The sequence below is a fragment of the Aaosphaeria arxii genome, assembly GCF_010015735.1.
Source record: "Aaosphaeria arxii CBS 175.79 unplaced genomic scaffold BU24scaffold_6, whole genome shotgun sequence".
Taxonomy (NCBI): domain Eukaryota; kingdom Fungi; phylum Ascomycota; class Dothideomycetes; order Pleosporales; genus Aaosphaeria; species Aaosphaeria arxii.
The window spans coordinates 819,888-836,658 of NW_022983479.1; the positions used below are offsets into that span (position 1 = coordinate 819,888).

General features: G+C 50.6%; 6 protein-coding genes across 6 annotated transcripts; 4 read left to right on the forward strand and 2 right to left on the reverse strand.

The window, feature by feature from the left end:
- Positions 1–84: 84 nt before the first annotated feature.
- Positions 85–801, reverse strand: BU24DRAFT_236726 (uncharacterized protein). The gene has a single exon (XM_033522243.1). It carries the CDS (start codon positions 628–630, stop codon positions 271–273), a length of 360 nt encoding a protein of 119 aa, XP_033381731.1. The 5' UTR covers positions 631–801; the 3' UTR covers positions 85–270.
- Positions 494–6,555, forward strand: BU24DRAFT_424395 (uncharacterized protein). The gene is made up of 2 exons (XM_033528492.1): positions 494–3,638; positions 3,690–6,555. Exons 1-2 carry the CDS (start codon positions 972–974, stop codon positions 6,165–6,167), a joined length of 5,145 nt encoding a protein of 1,714 aa, XP_033381732.1. The 5' UTR covers positions 494–971; the 3' UTR covers positions 6,168–6,555.
- Positions 6,556–6,690: 135 nt separating this feature from the next.
- BU24DRAFT_424396 (cell division control protein-like protein) lies at positions 6,691–8,056 on the reverse strand. Its single transcript, XM_033528493.1, has 3 exons — positions 7,870–8,056; positions 7,027–7,784; positions 6,691–6,973 (listed from the first exon to the last, which is right to left on the reverse strand). The coding sequence occupies exons 1-3, from the start codon at positions 7,990–7,992 to the stop codon at positions 6,850–6,852; spliced, it is 1,005 nt and encodes a 334-aa protein (XP_033381733.1). The 5' UTR covers positions 7,993–8,056; the 3' UTR covers positions 6,691–6,849.
- Positions 8,057–8,993: 937 nt separating this feature from the next.
- On the forward strand, positions 8,994–9,791 carry BU24DRAFT_236753 (uncharacterized protein). The gene has a single exon (XM_033522244.1). The coding sequence runs from the start codon at positions 9,098–9,100 to the stop codon at positions 9,551–9,553; it is 456 nt and encodes a 151-aa protein (XP_033381734.1). The 5' UTR covers positions 8,994–9,097; the 3' UTR covers positions 9,554–9,791.
- A 237-nt stretch (positions 9,792–10,028) lies between these two features.
- BU24DRAFT_350923 (sulfate permease-like protein) lies at positions 10,029–12,715 on the forward strand (the record flags this gene model as incomplete). The annotated part of the gene is made up of 5 exons (XM_033523664.1): positions 10,029–10,314; positions 10,363–10,508; positions 10,559–11,108; positions 11,158–12,047; positions 12,095–12,715. The coding sequence occupies 5 exons, from the start codon at positions 10,029–10,031 to the stop codon at positions 12,713–12,715; spliced, it is 2,493 nt and encodes an 830-aa protein (XP_033381735.1).
- A 313-nt stretch (positions 12,716–13,028) lies between these two features.
- On the forward strand, positions 13,029–15,170 carry BU24DRAFT_442491 (endoplasmic reticulum-golgi intermediate compartment protein 3). The gene is made up of 3 exons (XM_033530531.1): positions 13,029–13,711; positions 13,781–14,549; positions 14,609–15,170. The coding sequence occupies exons 1-3, from the start codon at positions 13,338–13,340 to the stop codon at positions 14,774–14,776; spliced, it is 1,311 nt and encodes a 436-aa protein (XP_033381736.1). The 5' UTR covers positions 13,029–13,337; the 3' UTR covers positions 14,777–15,170.
- The last annotated feature ends 1,601 nt before the right edge of the window (positions 15,171–16,771 follow it).

The following is a 16,771-nucleotide window of genomic DNA, read 5'->3' on the forward strand; positions in this document are numbered from 1 at the left end:
GGTTGTCTATTCAGGTCGCAGTTGCCACACTTGGACCTAACCAAATGCGGTTAGAGACGAAGGTTCTCAATAAGGGAATGGCTGTGCAATTCGACTAATTGTCCATGACAGGCTAGCGGAATGCTATTCTCGGGTAGAATCATGGGCAAGTAGTCGAGGTAGAGCTATATTAACCTATCGGAACTATTTGAAACATGACATAACGCGTATTATTCTTCTAGTCAAGCCGAGTACAGGCAAAGCCCCCGTATCCAACAGCCACAGACCAGATCATAAAGCTAGTAGCGACGGGCCGCAAGAGCTGAAGGCCGGGGAAGTCGGATTATCGGAAGGGAAATAGCGGGAGGAATAGGTGGGTAAGGGTAGACGGTAGCTCGCAGTGGTAGTATTGGTATTAGCTATTAGCGGAGGTGGTGGTGGTAATTGGAGAGGGTGAGGGGGTGGTTGGGACGAGGCTGGTCCCTCGCCATCTGATTTTATTTCCAACGGCCACCGACAACGCATCGCATCATGACCACCGAAGTTCTTCCCAATATCTGCGGCCACCCTGCACCTCTCTTTCTTTACTACTTCTGCATTCCTCCCCCCTGTACGACAATGTTCTGATATTCGAATTGGCACAATCATCATCTTCCGCGCGTTCTTCTAGTCCTTAGCGATTGCTTGCTCGTGCTCTAGCCGCTGTGCTTCCATCCATTCATCCCTCGCATCATTATCATCACCACCTCCTGCATCACACCGCATAGCCCGCCTTTCCACTAGTCACCCTCCGCGTTCATACCTGCATATTCTTAGGAAGCTATACCGACAATTCGAGCGTCTTTTAATTTTCCTATCGTGAGGCGCATACAAAATTGTGCTGTGGATACTGCAGCGCCGCAATCTTCAGTCCATTCCGCGACATCACTCATTAATCTTCGCATACCTTGCTCAACCAACATACCTCGAATCCACTCATGAAGTTTTAAAAAATGGATCCCCATAGGAACAGTGTTTCCTTCTCGCGCACCGACAATCCCCCTCCTCAACCTCTGCCCGACAACTACCCCTCAAAACGTCCTGCATCATACCGCCGACCAGTCGACGCATCTCCGTCAACATTGCAGCAACCCGCTCAATCTCTTCCAAATGCTGTTCCGAGCAATTCTGCACGGACAGTCGCAAATGCTCCCATTTCCAATGTCCCAGCTCGATCTGCCTCGCACCGGCGAAGGCAAAGCCAGCAAATCCCTCCCTTGCCAACGGGTAGCATGTCGCCTCCTCCCGCACCCGATGTACCTCGTGGCCCTCCACCAACTTCATATAGGGACCCTTATGCTCCGAAAGGAAGCTCTCGCCCCAGCCGTTCTTATTCACGACGAGACCCAGCCGTTCACCTAAACTCGAGTAGACACCAGCCGACTATACAGATTGCGCCCGAGCGATTGCGTTCACCCCCATATGCGCCAGTTGAGAATCCCTCAGGGAACATAGACGGTCTCCTCTCCACGCAGCCGCGAGTCCCATCTGTACCAGACCGGTCTCCCCTCCAAAAACTTGAAGGAAAGCTGGATGATATAAGCAAAGAGGAAAAACGGGCCCGAATGCTCGAATTGGAACTCGCTGCCCAGGAGAAAGCCGAGGCAGAGATCAGGGCCAGACGAGCGAGGGAGGCCAAGGCAAAGCAGCAACAGCAGCGCAATGTGTCTGGGCCACTACCTAATGCAGAACGCATTTCTGCGGTGCCTGGGCGCGTTAACAGTCAACGGCGACACGTATCAATGCCTATAGAAGCGGTCCCGAGGTCCGCAGAGATTGGCGATATCGATGGCTCTGATGACGGAGTCATGTATGACCTGAGTGATCCCTGGGATCCTCAGGGGCAGAGCTCACAGCAGGCGGCTCCTGGCCGCAATAAAAGTGTAAAGGGAAAAGCACCCATCGCGGTAGCTCGAGGGTCTAATAGTGTACATGGCCGTCCTGAACAGAGGGGCCAGAATGTCGATAGGAAACCTATTCCCCAACCTGCCGGACTAGGTCTTTACGGAGTCGATGACCCTCCCCATGCGTCCAGGCAAAACGGCGCCCAGGTTGCCCGTTACGACAGCCACCGCCTCTCGAAAGACCTCCCACCGACACCGAGATCAACAGCAACCGTGAACGACAGGAGAAGGGATAGTCGAGGCATTATGGCAGCGCAGATGGAGATGGAACGAGAACGTCTCGATAACAAAGGCTTAACAAGAGTTATCTCACCACTCGATCCTTCTGCACCGACTACGGGCCCCATGCCCAGACGCAGTGTTGGTTTTGCACCATCTGTCACCGGACCTGTTACTGGGCCTGTTACTGGGCCTGTTACTGGACCTGTCACTGGACCTGTCACTGGACCGGAGCCCGAATATCTTCCCGATACTTATGATCAGCTTGACAAAAGTGATGTCTTCAGTAATCATGAGCCAGATAGGCGATACGTAGCACCCAAGATGTTGGAAGAATGGAGAGGTGCACCAATCGCATCTCTGATCGAGGAGGACCTTGATTTAGACGCCCCCGAGAGGTCTGATAGCACCAACAAAGCTTGGTGGGAGGAAAATCAATCCACTCGACGGAGGCGATCCAGCAACTATGCACAACCAACTTACGACGGCTACGTCGACGAGCCGACGAGCCAAACGACTTTCAACCCACCACTATATCTCAAGTGTGGCCCGCTTCTACGATATGCGGGTATGCGCCGGGAGAAAGGTCGACCTGGAAGAGACCGTGAAATCTGGCGTGGAAGTGTCATGATTGTGACATTGGACGAAGCTTCTTCTTATGAGAGACCTCCAACGTTACGTTTGTTCAAACAGCCCATGGATTTGTTGCCACCTCCACCTGCCGAGATCGATTCCGAAGGCCAGCCATTGAATCCGGCATACGTTGACCCGCTTGAGGGTCAAATCAAAATGTCGCGATCCGGAAAGACACTTTATGCTCGACCTGTGGACGAGATTCCAGAAAATCAGGATGTGTCATGGATGGAGAATGACAACGGCCTTTTCCAAGAGTCACGCCCCGTCTCTAATGGCAGCGGTTCTCATCAGTCCTCTCGTATTCGAAAGAAGGACGGAGAGAAGATTGGTAAAGTGAAGGAAATCGTTGGAACTCGGCTGCACGCTGAGCGTGGTGTGACTTTTTGGCGGTTTAATCTTGAAGTTTCACTCGGCTCAAGCCAAGCTCGAATTGCATACAGGATCAATCGTGGACCAGCCATTGGCTTCTGGGTGCCTGCAAAGGGAGAAACCATGAACATGATGTTCCACAGCTGCAACGGTTTCTCTTTGAGTGTGGACTCTAAAGAGTTCTGTGGCCCAGACCCAATGTGGCGAGATGTAATGAACAATCACCAGACTCGACCCTTCCATGTCATGATCGGTGGAGGTGATCAAATATACAACGATGCGGCAATGCGCGACACGACTTTGTTCCGACAATGGACCGAAAGCAGGAACCCCATGCAAAAACATCACACAAGCTTCTCTTCGGAGCTGCAAAACGAATTGGAGCAATTCTATCTGGATCGATATTCGATGTGGTTCTCTCAAGGGTTGTTTGGAATGGCTAATTCTCAAATTCCGATGATCAACATCTGGGATGACCACGATATCATTGACGTAAGTTCCCCACCGTGAAAATGATGAACATTTCATACTAATGACACACAGGGATTTGGATCTTATCCTCATCATTTCATGTCAACTCCGGTCTTCACAGGCCTGGGTGCTGTTGCCTTCAAATACTATATGCTATTCCAACATCAATCGGTGGCTTCGGAGACCACAGCAACTGAGCCTTCCTGGGTGCTGGGCGCGCACCCCGGCCCTTACATCAAGGAGCAGTCTCGGAGTGTCTTCATGTCCCTTGGGCGGCAAGTGGCCTTCCTTGGCCTTGACTGCCGTACTGAGCGCCAGCGCGATGAGATCATGACAGAGGACACCTACGATGTAGTGTTTGACCGTCTAGAGGAGGAAATCATCAAAGGAGAGACGAGGCATCTGATCGTCCTTCTGGGTGTTCCAATTGCGTATCCGAGGTTGAATTTCCTGGAGAATATTCTCACCAGCAGGATCATGGACCCTGTCAAGGCCATTGGACGTACTGGTTTGCTAGGCAACTTTGTGAACAAGTTTGATGGAGGTGTAGAGATCCTGGATGATCTCGACGACCACTGGACGGCTAAGCACCACAAAGACGAAAGAAACTGGCTCATTCGCGAGTTGCAGCATATCGCTTCTACAAAGTCTGTTCGAGTCACAATCTTGGGAGGTGACGTTCATCTGGGCGCCGTCGGTCAATTCTACAGCAACAAGAAGCTCAACATTCCCAAGGACAAGGACCACCGGTACATGCCGAACGTTATTAGTTCCGCCATTGTCAATACTCCTCCCCCGGAGATGATGGCCGATATCCTCAACAAGCGTAACAAGGTCCATCATCTTGATCCCTTTACTGACGAAGACATGATACCACTCTTCTTAAGCGACTCGGATGGGAAGAAGAGAAACAACACACACCTCCTTCCTCGCAGGAATTGGTGTAGTCTAAGGGAGTACAAACCTGGAACAACACCTCCTTCGACACCTCCTGGATCACCTCCGAAGTTGAGCAGGACACTCTCAGACTCCGCGCCTGGAAAGATGATACGCAGGATGAGTGCAGGTGGACGTCGGGGCCGCGATCGAGGACCTCCAATGTCTTACTACAACAACCCCGCCTATGCTGCAGCCGACGAGGGCCAAGCCGGCGTACAGTCCTCCTTCTCTCCTGAACCTGAAGAACGCCCCCGATCTCGTCGTAATTCGTTGATATCACTATTCCGCCGTCGTGCATCAGTCGATTCGGTCAACCCGCCTGGCTCAGCCCACAGCATGCCAGCGCCGCAACAGAAGCGTAATTCCATGGCCAGTGCGGGCGCCGTCTCCATGGACCGACCCAGTCCCTTCCATCGCCGACCTTCCCTGCTGGTCAAGAAGTCTCACAAGCAAGAAGGGGATTTCATTAACCTCGAAGGAGGGTTGGACATCTGCCTCAACATGGAAGTGTCTCAACATGACCCCGCTGGCATCACTGCGCCATATCGTCTCCTCGTTCCAGCACTCGATTATGGCCCAACTGAGACACCCAATGTCGAGAAGGAAAAACGAAAGTCTCGCATTGGCAGTATGTTTGGCGCATTCGGGGGTGGCCGACGACGACGCCAGCGAACAGTAGGAGACGATGGATACTCTCACTCTGGCAGCTCCATCCAGTCCTCGCGGGCACCCTCGATATCATCTGCAGAGGAGGAAGAGCTGGAAAGGCAGAGGTACAAAGTTGGACCACGCATTCTGATCCCAGGTTTTTCTAAAAGAAGAAACTCTAAATCAGGCGTGCCAGCTAACACCACTCGTGGAAAAGCAGCAGCACCGCATTCCGGAGAAGACCGTCGCGCAAGCGCCAGCGCACATGGCCGGCCGCAAAACTTAAACGACTACTCCGAAAACCTCGCTCCCTCCGCAGGTGGCTACGGCACCGCAGACGCACATCATCATCAAAGCCGTCGCGCATCCGCACACATGACCTCCTACGACGACCCTTCACAGCGATCCGCACAGCCAGCCACTACATCGTACGGGCACACACATACCCAAACCGCCGCTCTACCGCACCGGTCAGCCAGCACCCGGAACCCCAGCTACAACAACTCTAGCCACAAGTCCCAACTCCCGTCCGCTGCCGCTGCCGCCGCACCGCCGCCGTCCAACGAGCCCGAACCCAAGGTCTACCGCCGCAGCATGGGCGGCATCCTCAACCAGCACCGCGGCGACCGCTTCGAACACGACGCCCACGTCCTCGCGCACACCCCCAGCCAAAAGAAACGCGAGTCCTACCCCCCACACCCCGCGATCGTAGGCTCCGGCCCCGGGAGCCCCTATTCCCGCGGCGGCGTCGAGGCCCGCGACGACACAGGATACTTCGCCAGCGGCGGCCGGAACGGCTCCGCGGGCGTCGGCGCGAAGTACCTCGGCGGTGGACGCTACGCGGATCCCGACGAGATCGACGACGACGATGTGGGCAGGATGTACAGCGATGGGGAGTCGGAGCTCAGCCAGCCGAGCTTCACGCCGCCGAAGCCGAAGAGCAAGTGGAAGATTTGGAAGTGATGACCTCCAAAACTACCTCAGCTAAATCAAACATTTCTATTTCTTGTGCTTTTTTTTCTTTCTCTTCTCTTGTTCTTACATAGCTTTGCTTTTGCACATACTTTTAATTTCCAGTGGGGGCAAAGGGTGGTTGGATTAGGTACAAGGTACATACGGAATGACGAACGATGACGACTGAGACGAAAGGGACATATGGGTCGGATTGGTGGTAATAATAACACTCAAAAAGGGACGAGCATCTATGAGCGAAAGGCATTTGGGAGTTTGATTTCTTTTGGGGCATTTATCATCTTGGGCATCTTGTTATATCTCCAAGCGTAGCGTTTCTTTATCTGCGCTTAGTTATATATCTACCTTTTTGACCAGCCCTGCTTTTCGGAAAACGTAGGATCATCATCTTAAATCAATATTTATTCTGCTCTGATCGATTGGTGTCTGTGAGATTGAGATGATTGTGTTGTGTTGCCTCTTTTCGTACGGATCGAAGGAGTCTTTCCCCCCTTTCCTATCATAAAGTACAAAGCATATCTGAAGGTCACACTGGAGCATGTTGCCGCGTCAAGATCAAAATCGAAAAGGTATATTCATACAGTAATATAGTTACTCCAACGCCAACGACGAAAAAAAGACTTTTTGCAAGAAATCATCCAGATCATTAATCATTAATTGAAGGCTCCAGGCCTCATTTCGCGTGGTTGATGATTTCTTCGTACATGGCTTCGGGTATCTTGGCAACAAAAGTCATCGCTACTTGGATGATCTGCTTTGCGTGCAGACTCGGGAGATTGCGGAGGATCTGATTTGGACTATGCAGAAAGTAAGCGGAAATCCTGGGATGAAAGGGATGTGGAGAACTCACCTTGGGCTGTCTAGGATTTGATCTCGGATCAAAATCAGTTGGGCAACGATGCAGAGAATATTGAGGTGAGGACCATAAGCGAAGAGGAAGTCCCAGAGTTGGAGGACTTCAGGTAGAGGTGGTGTGCATGCGCACATGGTAAGTACGGAAGCAAAGGCGTATATCCTGGCTTCCATGTGGTTGTTCATGAGGTGGGAGTACAGCTTCGGGTCGACCACCTCCAACACCCTGTCGACCAACGCGAGACCCTTATGCACGCCATCCATCGACCCTCTGACATATCCAGGGCACTCAACCGTGATCAATCTTTCGAATCCAGCGAAAGCTTCGATCTCACTCCGAGCGGCGTATAGAAACGGGCCGCATAGCACGTTCATGCCCTGTACGTAGCCGATCTGCTCCGCGTCATTGGTGGTCGACGCATCTGTGCGCGCTCCCGTTGTGAAAGAATGTCGGGACAGCAGCGATGTGTCAGGGCTGCCGCCGAACTCTGATAATGTCGGAGGGGACATCCAGCCGTTTACGCGCGCCTCATGCGCGTCGTTTAGTCGCCACGCCACCGCATTGAGGACGCGAGTTATACTGTTCTGTGTGACACGACGACGGAAAAGAGGGTCGCCTTGGAAGGTACGGAAGGTGTCGTTTTGGATTTTGGTGTGCGCTGGTGAGGCGCCTTGTTGGACGAGATCGAGGTAAATATCGGTTTTGAGGGGCGGAACGTTCAGTAGGATAAGCCAGATGTACATGCGCAGTTCTGACTGTGTATATACCGTCAGTAAGAAGTCTGAGAATGTTTGCGACGGCTCATTATGGTCGAATGAGCGCAAGCCGATGTGAACTTACCATACCCTCGCTGTTCGCAGGGATGCCTTCGGAAAGGATTGTATGGCGCAGGTCGTTCATACCATCTTCAACGTTGCCGCTAGCTAAAGGACCTCTTAAGAGGAGTACGTCGAGGTTTGTCATGGTGTATCGGAAGGGTTGCGCCGCGCAATGGTAGAATTTCCAGGTTTGATTTACAGCTTGACGTTGATTGTTTGGGATCACATTCGGAAGTCGCGTTGCTTGGGCTTGGCAGGTCCCGGTTGTCAACCACGCTAATATCTTCTAAAAGTTCCCCGCATTCTTCTCTTCAATTCCTCCATTCTCTCAACTTTCCCGCTCCTCAATATTGCATATGCAATTCTCCCCGCCTTCGCGTCAAGAACGAGATTAAATGAATCAATAGGTTTATATGCAAGACTTGCATACGAGATCATAGCCGCCCAATGTTGTCTTCTCTTCCTGCTCATTTGCTAACTCCCAATCGGAGTAGAACCCTTTTACCGGTCACAAATTGGGGGCTTTATTTCATATCCGTGATGTCTCTAATCACGCGAAGGTCTATATTCCCTTCAAGAAGAACAAATACCCTTTGAAGTCCAATAACTCCACGTATGATCACCCATTGCGACCTTACACAGCACTACATGTTACCGTATGAACATGGGATCCAAGAGCGACCACGTGCCAGCTGCAGCTCGCCTGTGAGCTTATTTCAACGATTCCTTTGCGCCACACGTTTTTAACATACACGTGCGCTCATCTCTGACCTTATACACTATTGGTATATCGATGAAGATGTTCATTACATGCGCACAACTTGATTCGCACTGTGTCCATAGAGGAAACGCATTTGAATCCAAACAAAACAAAAGGTTTAGTTGATCGAAAGCTCTCGAGGGTACCTCCTGATAGTCAACGGGAAGCATCTCCGAGGCGAGTGCACAGAGATTTACATGACGCACGCCTAGATACCCACGCCCAGAAACAACGGGTAAGGCGGTCTCGGAACGATTGAATCTGACAACTCGACAGAGCATAGAGACCACGGCAGATAACTATGCAAGGGTAATGGGGATGTCACTGCAGATGCCTGGCCGACGGGCGAATTGCGCGGACGCTGTTATTGCTCACGCTTAGTGCAGATGATTACTTGTTTGCACAAGATGTACAAACATTGAACATTTGCAGGCCAGAACGAGAGAAGGTCAGATGGCGACATACAGCAAAGGGAGAGGTAGCCGTGGACATGCGAAAGAAAACGACATTGCCCCACAAAAGCACATCATCGTTGGTGGGGAATCGATGCCAGTTCATTGGAGTATCTTTCCCTAGCGAGACGGGTCGGTCACTCACTGGTCATCCCGACAAACCCTGCGCTCCCGCCATCCCTACCAATTGCATATCCACTCTCCGCTTGGAACGCTCTAACATGACTACATCACGCTTGTCACTTGCTCTTCCATCCACACCACATCCACTCTCCAAGCAGAATCCGCGTCTGCGCCAGTGCGGGATGATGAACCTTTTAAATATTTTTATTATGTCACTACTAAAAATATTGTATCAAACCAGCAAGTCTGTTGAGCTGACCTGGTCAAGCCCTTCCTCAAAAGATGAAATGTCTGCCCGCCGTTGCCGGAGTTATACTCTCATATTGGACTTAGCTGTCCCTTCGCCGTCATTCACCGCGCATCCTATTTGATATCAAATGAACGCCTCTTGTCACGCAATAGTCCCTTCAAATCGCCAAAGATTCAGCAGTGACATTTGATATCGCCAATCCTTTCTTTCTTGGGCCTACGAGCTGTTGCTGGTTGACATCCCTACCCCCATCTCAGATCGCCCGTTCTTAATTTCACCAATCCGCGGCTACATCGAGGTCTTCCTTTTCATTTCCTGCTCCTAGATCTGGGTCCAGGTGCCAGACGCAACCCTGGTATATCCCGCAGCCACGATCTCCTACGACATTCCTGGCCTAATTTCAATAAAACCAGACGCCATATACTTGCATGTGGTAGCTTGTGTGAGCTTATCGAAGCTTGTCATCCCTGCCTCGAACCCAGCCCGCTGGAGGTCGTGTGCTTTTTAGGGGATTTGGTTCTTAACCTTTATATTCTCTTTGACAGACCCATAACTCGTATTGCTTCTCTATCAACTTGGAGGTTCACCACGTAACCATGGCCTCTACAACCACCAAGATTGGCCATGGCCTGGCCAAGGTACTTGGGATTGATTTGCACTACCGCAATGAAACTGGATCGGAGCGCATTACCAGAGGAGAATCTGTGTTTTCTGTCACTTCGGCAGACACATATGTTGAAGAGGAACCCACCGCTATGGACTGGCTTCGCGAAGTGACCCCGTCAGGCCGAGATATCGTCAATTATCTCGTTCGACTCTTCCCATTTTTGAACTGGATTACACGATATAATCTACAATGGCTTATTGGAGATCTCGTCGCAGGTTTGTTTTGCATGCTCTGCTGTTATCGGCCAAGCTAAAAAGAATTAGGTATTACGGTCGGTGCCGTCGTTGTTCCACAGAGTATGGCATATGCAAAACTTGCTCAACTGCCTCCTGAGTTTGGTCTTTACTCATCATTCATGGGTGTGTTGCTTTATTGGTTCTTTGCTACCTCAAAGGACATCACTATCGGCGTAAGTAAAATCTCGATCTTCATACTCATCAGCATCTAACAATTCAGCAGCCGGTCGCTGTTCTTTCCACCGTCACCGGAAATGTTGTCCTCAGTGCTGAGAAGAAGCTCCACGACGTCCCCCGAGATATAATTGCATCTTCACTCGCAATTATCGCCGGTTCTATCGTTCTATTCCTTGGCCTCGCTCGTCTGGGATGGATTGTCGATCTTATCACCCTCGCGGCAATCAGTGCCTTCATGACCGGTTCGGCCATCAACATTGCAGTAGGACAAGTGCCTACTATGATGGGAATAACGGGTTTCTCCACGCGCGAAGCGACCTATAAGGTAGCAATCAACATCCTGAAGCATCTTGGACGGTCCGACCTGAACGCAGCCATTGGGTTGACTGCATTGGCCATGCTCTATATCATCCGTGGCGTCTGCACCTATCTGGGAAAGCGCTACCCGTCAAGGCAGAAGACGTTCTTTTTCATTAGCACATTGCGAACTGCCTTCGTTATCTTGCTATACATCCTCATCAGCTATTTGGTTAACAGGAGTCATAAGGCAAATGGGACAAAGCCAAAGTTCGCTACTCTTGGCAAAGTTCCGCGAGGTATGTAATAACGACCTACTGTACTATTTTTTGTCTAACTGTTTTTCAGGTTTTCAGCATGCAAGGGTTCCCCACATCACGACCGATATCATCTCCGCTTTCGCAAGTGAGCTCCCTTCAACTGTAATTGTGCTCTTGATCGAGCACATATCGATCTCCAAGTCCTTTGGAAGGGTGAACAACTACACTATCGATCCCTCCCAGGAATTGGTTGCTATTGGCGTCACTAACGTCCTTGGACCATTCTTGGGCGCTTATCCTGCAACTGGGTCTTTCTCCAGAACAGCCATCAAGTCGAAGGCTGGCGTACGAACTCCTTTCGCTGGTGTCATAACTGCTATCGTCGTCCTGTTGGCCATCTATGCCCTCCCCGCAATGTTTTGGTACATTCCAAATGCTGCACTGGCTGGAGTCATCATCCACGCTGTCGGAGATCTCATCACCCCTCCCAACACCGTTTATCAATTTTGGAGAATCTCGCCTCTAGAGGTGCCCATTTTCTTCGCCGGTGTTTTCGTCACCATCTTTAGCAGCATCGAGAACGGCATTTATACCACTATCTCTGTTTCTGCTGCCTTGTGGATATTCCGTGCCTTCAAGGCCAAGGGTCGTTTCTTGGGCAGAGCAAAGATTCATTCAGTCATCGGCGACCATCTCCTGGACCGAAGCGATGAAGCCAAGGAAGACAAGCCTTTCAATCCACGCAAGAAGAGTCCATCTGAGAATGAAGATTCTGTGCGGAATGTGTTCCTTCCAATCGACCATAATGATGGCTCCAATCCTCAGATTCAGCTAGAGGACCCGTATCCAGGCATTTTCATCTATCGGTTTTCCGAAGGCTTCAATTATCCCAATGCCAATCACTACCTGGACGAGTTGGTTGCGACCATATTCAAAAAGACACGTCGCACTAATCCAGCAACATATGGAAGACCTGGTGTAAGTTTTACTACTTTTTTGTCATCCATCCATACTAACAGAGATAGGATCGCCCCTGGAACGACCCGGGCCCACGCCGTGGCAAGGAGGTTGACCCCACCGATGAGCGACCTACGCTCAAGTCCATCATCCTTGATTTCTCCTCCGTGAACAACGTCGACATTACCTCCATTCAGAATTTGATCGATGTGCGAAACCAGCTAGACCGATATGCAGCTCCCGACACGGTAGATTGGCACTTCTGTAACATCAACAATCGATGGACCAAACGTGCACTTGCCGCTGCTGGATTCGGCTACTATACTCCGGAGCCCGAAGGGTCCGAGATTCATCGATGGAAGCCGATCTTCAGTGTTGCAGATATGGGAGGAAGCTTGAGCGCTACAACTGAGGCTGAGGAACGTGAGATCAGGCATGCTGCTGCATTGGCGGCTAAGCACGATCTAGAGCATACTACCCATCCCGCTGCAGGACGAAGCGCTTCTCAATCCTCCTCGTCTGAAGACCTGGATCATCAACTTGGTGCTAGCAAAGCGTACCATGGATATGGTAACCAAAAGCAGCAACGGATTGTAGTTGTACAAGGTCTCAATAGGCCATTATTCCATGTCGACATCACAGCCGCTTTGAATAGCGCGCTTGCTAATGCGCAGAGGAAGTCGCATTAGAGTTGATAAGGAGGAGGATCGTTATGTCGCATAATTTCGCATTTTGAGAGCTTGTTTTCGAAGATACCACACTTGCATGCACATGTAAATACTATGCATTTTAATTCTGCACAAAGCTATGTTCCGTTAATACTGGTGACACTCACTTGTTCTATTTCAGAAAGTATGTAACACTCGGAAGACGTTTGAACGATCCGCCACGTGCCCCTCGTAGTTCGATCCCCGAGGTGCTAACCACGAACGGTATAGTGGCTTCTTGTAATCTGACGGCAGTACCTGGGCCTGGAAGCTAAAACATTCGTGTATAGCTGTCCTCTATTCATTCAGCCGAACTCGCCAGCGCGCGACGTCAATCAATTCAAACTTCTTTTCTCCTCTGTGTAATGGTCCAGTTTCCTTAAGCACTGGTCGTGCTGTTCTCGTTCTTTTTATCCTTCAACAACCTCTCTGCGCGCAATTGCAACTGAAACGTTCAATTGGCCTTCGGTGGTCTAGGTCTTCCCCGGCGGTTTCCACCAGCATCCTGCGCAACGTCTCAGACCTCCCTCAGCAACAATCCTTATTCCTTCTTCTAGCATAAAATAGCAATCGAATTCAGGTCTACCGCACCCCTACACTCACAATGCCCGCGAAGTCGCGATTCACAAGGCTTGATGCCTTCACCAAAACCGTGGAAGACGCGCGGGTTCGAACGACGAGCGGAGGCATTGTGACGATAACGAGTTTGATTATTATTTTATGGCTGGCATGGGGAGAGTGGGCGGATTACAGGAGAGTCACTGTGTCGCCGGAGCTTATCGTGGATAAAGGTCGAGGAGAGAAGATGGAGATATCGATGAACATCACCTTCCCGCGGGTGCCTTGCGAGCTTCTCACCCTCGATGTTATGGATGTCTCTGGAGACCTACAGATGGGCGTGAACCATGGAATCAACAAAGTGAGGCTCTCGCCGGAAAGCGAGGGAAGCAGGGTCATTGAGACCAAGGCTTTGGATCTGTGAGTTATGCGCCTACAAGCACAGCTGGTGCTTTGCCTGGCGGAAACAACATTCTAATTTCGCAATAGACACAAGGACGAGGCTGCACATTTGGACCCAGGATACTGCGGTGAATGCTATGGCGCACCTCCCCCCAACGCTGCGAGCAAGCCCGGATGCTGCAACACCTGTGACGAAGTGCGCGACGCCTACGCCTCGGTCTCGTGGTCCTTCGGTCGCGGCGAAGGCGTGGAGCAGTGCGAACGTGAACACTATGCCGAGCATCTCGACGCTCAGCGTAAGGAAGGGTGCCGTCTCGAGGGCGGTATCCGTGTAAATAAGGTCATTGGAAACTTCCACATTGCACCAGGAAAGTCCTTCTCCAACGGAAATCTGCATGTCCACGACTTGGAGAACTACTTCAAGGACGAAACCCATACTTTCACCCACAAGATCCATCATTTGCGATTTGGCCCCCAGCTTTCTGATGCTGTCATCCAAAACATGCAGAAGAACCATGCTGCGACTGGACCTGGTGGATGGACTAACCACCATATCAACCCGCTCGATGATACCGAGCAGCACACCGAAGAGAAGGCATACAACTTCATGTACTTCGTCAAGGTCGTCTCCACAGCATACCTTCCCCTTGGATGGGAGAAGGAAGCCCCCCGCCCCTCAAAGCACGACGATATCCTCGGTGGTACTATTGAAGGCAGCTACAAAGGCAGCATTGAAACCCACCAGTACTCTGTTACAAGCCACAAGCGAAGCCTCGGTGGCGGATCCGATGAGGATGCCAACCACAAGGAGCGTCTCCACGCTCGTGGCGGCATTCCCGGTGTCTTCTTCTCATACGTAAGTGTTTCTTGCCTCCCCGATCTCCCGAATCACACAGAACTCATTCCGCAACACAGGACATCTCCCCTATGAAGGTCATCAACCGCGAGGTCCGCGCCAAGACCTTCTCCGGCTTCCTCGTCGGCCTCTGCGCCGTCATCGGTGGAACGCTCACAGTCGCTGCCGCCGTAGACCGCGCGGTCTACGAGGGTGCAAACAAGATCAAGAAGATGCACTCTAACTAAACCCCCACATCTTCCTGAACGAATCAAACTCATCATCTACATATGCACGTTTGTCGTATTCACCTGCATGGAATAGTCCATTGTCCCAATTATTTGTTTTTTGGTTTCCACAAGAGACTGCACGGCGTTATCAGGTGCAATGATCATTTCCATTGGGGGAATCAAATTTTTGCAAATCTATATTACTCTACTGGGAAAAGGGGGGAGGCATGAGGTCGAGCGAGCGTTGGGTGTTGTTGGAGGAACGAAGGAGATGTGTATCAAACGAGTACATTATTGAAGAGCACGGCAAACAGAGCTAAGGAACGAAGACCAGGTGTCGTAGACATTTACGAACGCCAACAACCATTAGAGGTTCATGAAAAATATCAATCACAAAAAAACGTGCATGCAGACGTCCAAACAAACTCAACATAACCGTGAATGTGAATAGCCAATACCACTTCCCACCCATTGCCCGCCCACTTTACCGTTTCCCATTACCATCGTGATGCATATACATACAGGATCCCCCCTCCCAACATCTACCTCCTGACATTATCAAACGCACCACCTCACCCCCTCATGACCTACTTACCAACGCCCCGACCTCCCAACATCTTCAGACGAAATCCCGGAGACCACATATGTAAACCCCCTACGCCTCCCCTTCTCCCCTCCTCCCTTTCCTCACACTTCAACAACTCCTCTCCCAACCAAAAAGCTGCTCTTGAAAACTCTAATGCTTCCCCGGGTCCAAAAACCCCAAATGTTCCATCGAGAAACGGAAAAAGTTCAATCCTTCAAAAACACATCGAGTATGAACCTCGGTTACACATCGCTTGCCTTCGTCAAAATGCGTCCGACGATCTTGCGATCAAACTATCCAAATCAGATGCCATGCGCTGGAATGAGAAAGTTCAATCCTCCAAAGGCATATCGAGTATAACCTTCGGTTATACATCGCTTGCCTTCGTCAAAATGCGGAGGTTGGTGTTTCGTTCGAAACATCCAATCTGACATCATGAGGTGGGATGAGAACCAGTCTTAGCTCAAGCCCATGTGTGCGTCGAAAACCTTGCGTTATATGCAAGACATGTGCGGGCTTCGTATCTGCTTCGCCTCGATGAAGCGGAATGAGAACCAGTCTTAGCTCAAGCCCATGTGTCTGTCGAAAACCGTACATCGCGTGCGCCATGTGTGGGCTTCGGTTGCCGTCTTGACAAACGAACCAGCAGTTGTAACATGCTGGATTCTCCTTTCGAGCGGGCTGTATCGAAACTACTGCGACGTAAAGATGATGTGGTGCCGTGACCGAAAGAAATACAATGTTTGGCGTCGTGCTTTGTGGGACCGAGATCGAAAAAAAAAATCAGAAGGCAACGATGATGCTTCGTGGTCTCGAGATCTTGGCCCATTGTGCCAGAAACAACGCTCTGGAAAAGTAGCCATGGACGTCGGACCAGTCCGAAAAATTTGTCCTCCCACTTGCATGTTTGGAGGACCTGTGGGATCGTGAAACTAATGAAAACTGATTTTGGATTCAACGCATGTTGTGCTCTCGAAAGCATATGAAGGGGAATAATGCGGTTCTCGAGATCCAGCAGAAAATGCAATTCTGCAGCACGAATGGATCCTTGTCCCTGCGTCGAAACAGGGTCTTGGAAATTGAGAATGTTGGAGCACTGTCTGTCCCAAAAACGAAGAATCCATCAGTTAGGCAAGAGAGATCATGATTCTCTTTCCGGTGAAAATATCCAATAGTCGGAGCATATGTGTGTCTGTGTGACAACAATAGAAGCAGTCATAACATGTGCTGGGAAAGCTTCGTGGTTCAACAACCTCCTATGATTGTGCCGTGTCTCCTTTTTTTCGAGAACATGAAGATTCAAACCATGTCGGTGGATCTTCTTTCGAGTTACGCCATCATCCGAAACGATAAGTTTATTTAGCGATCTCGTCCGCCACAGATGTTAGAGTGTCTGAAAGAGTAATGGCAGATGGGACATGTCTGGT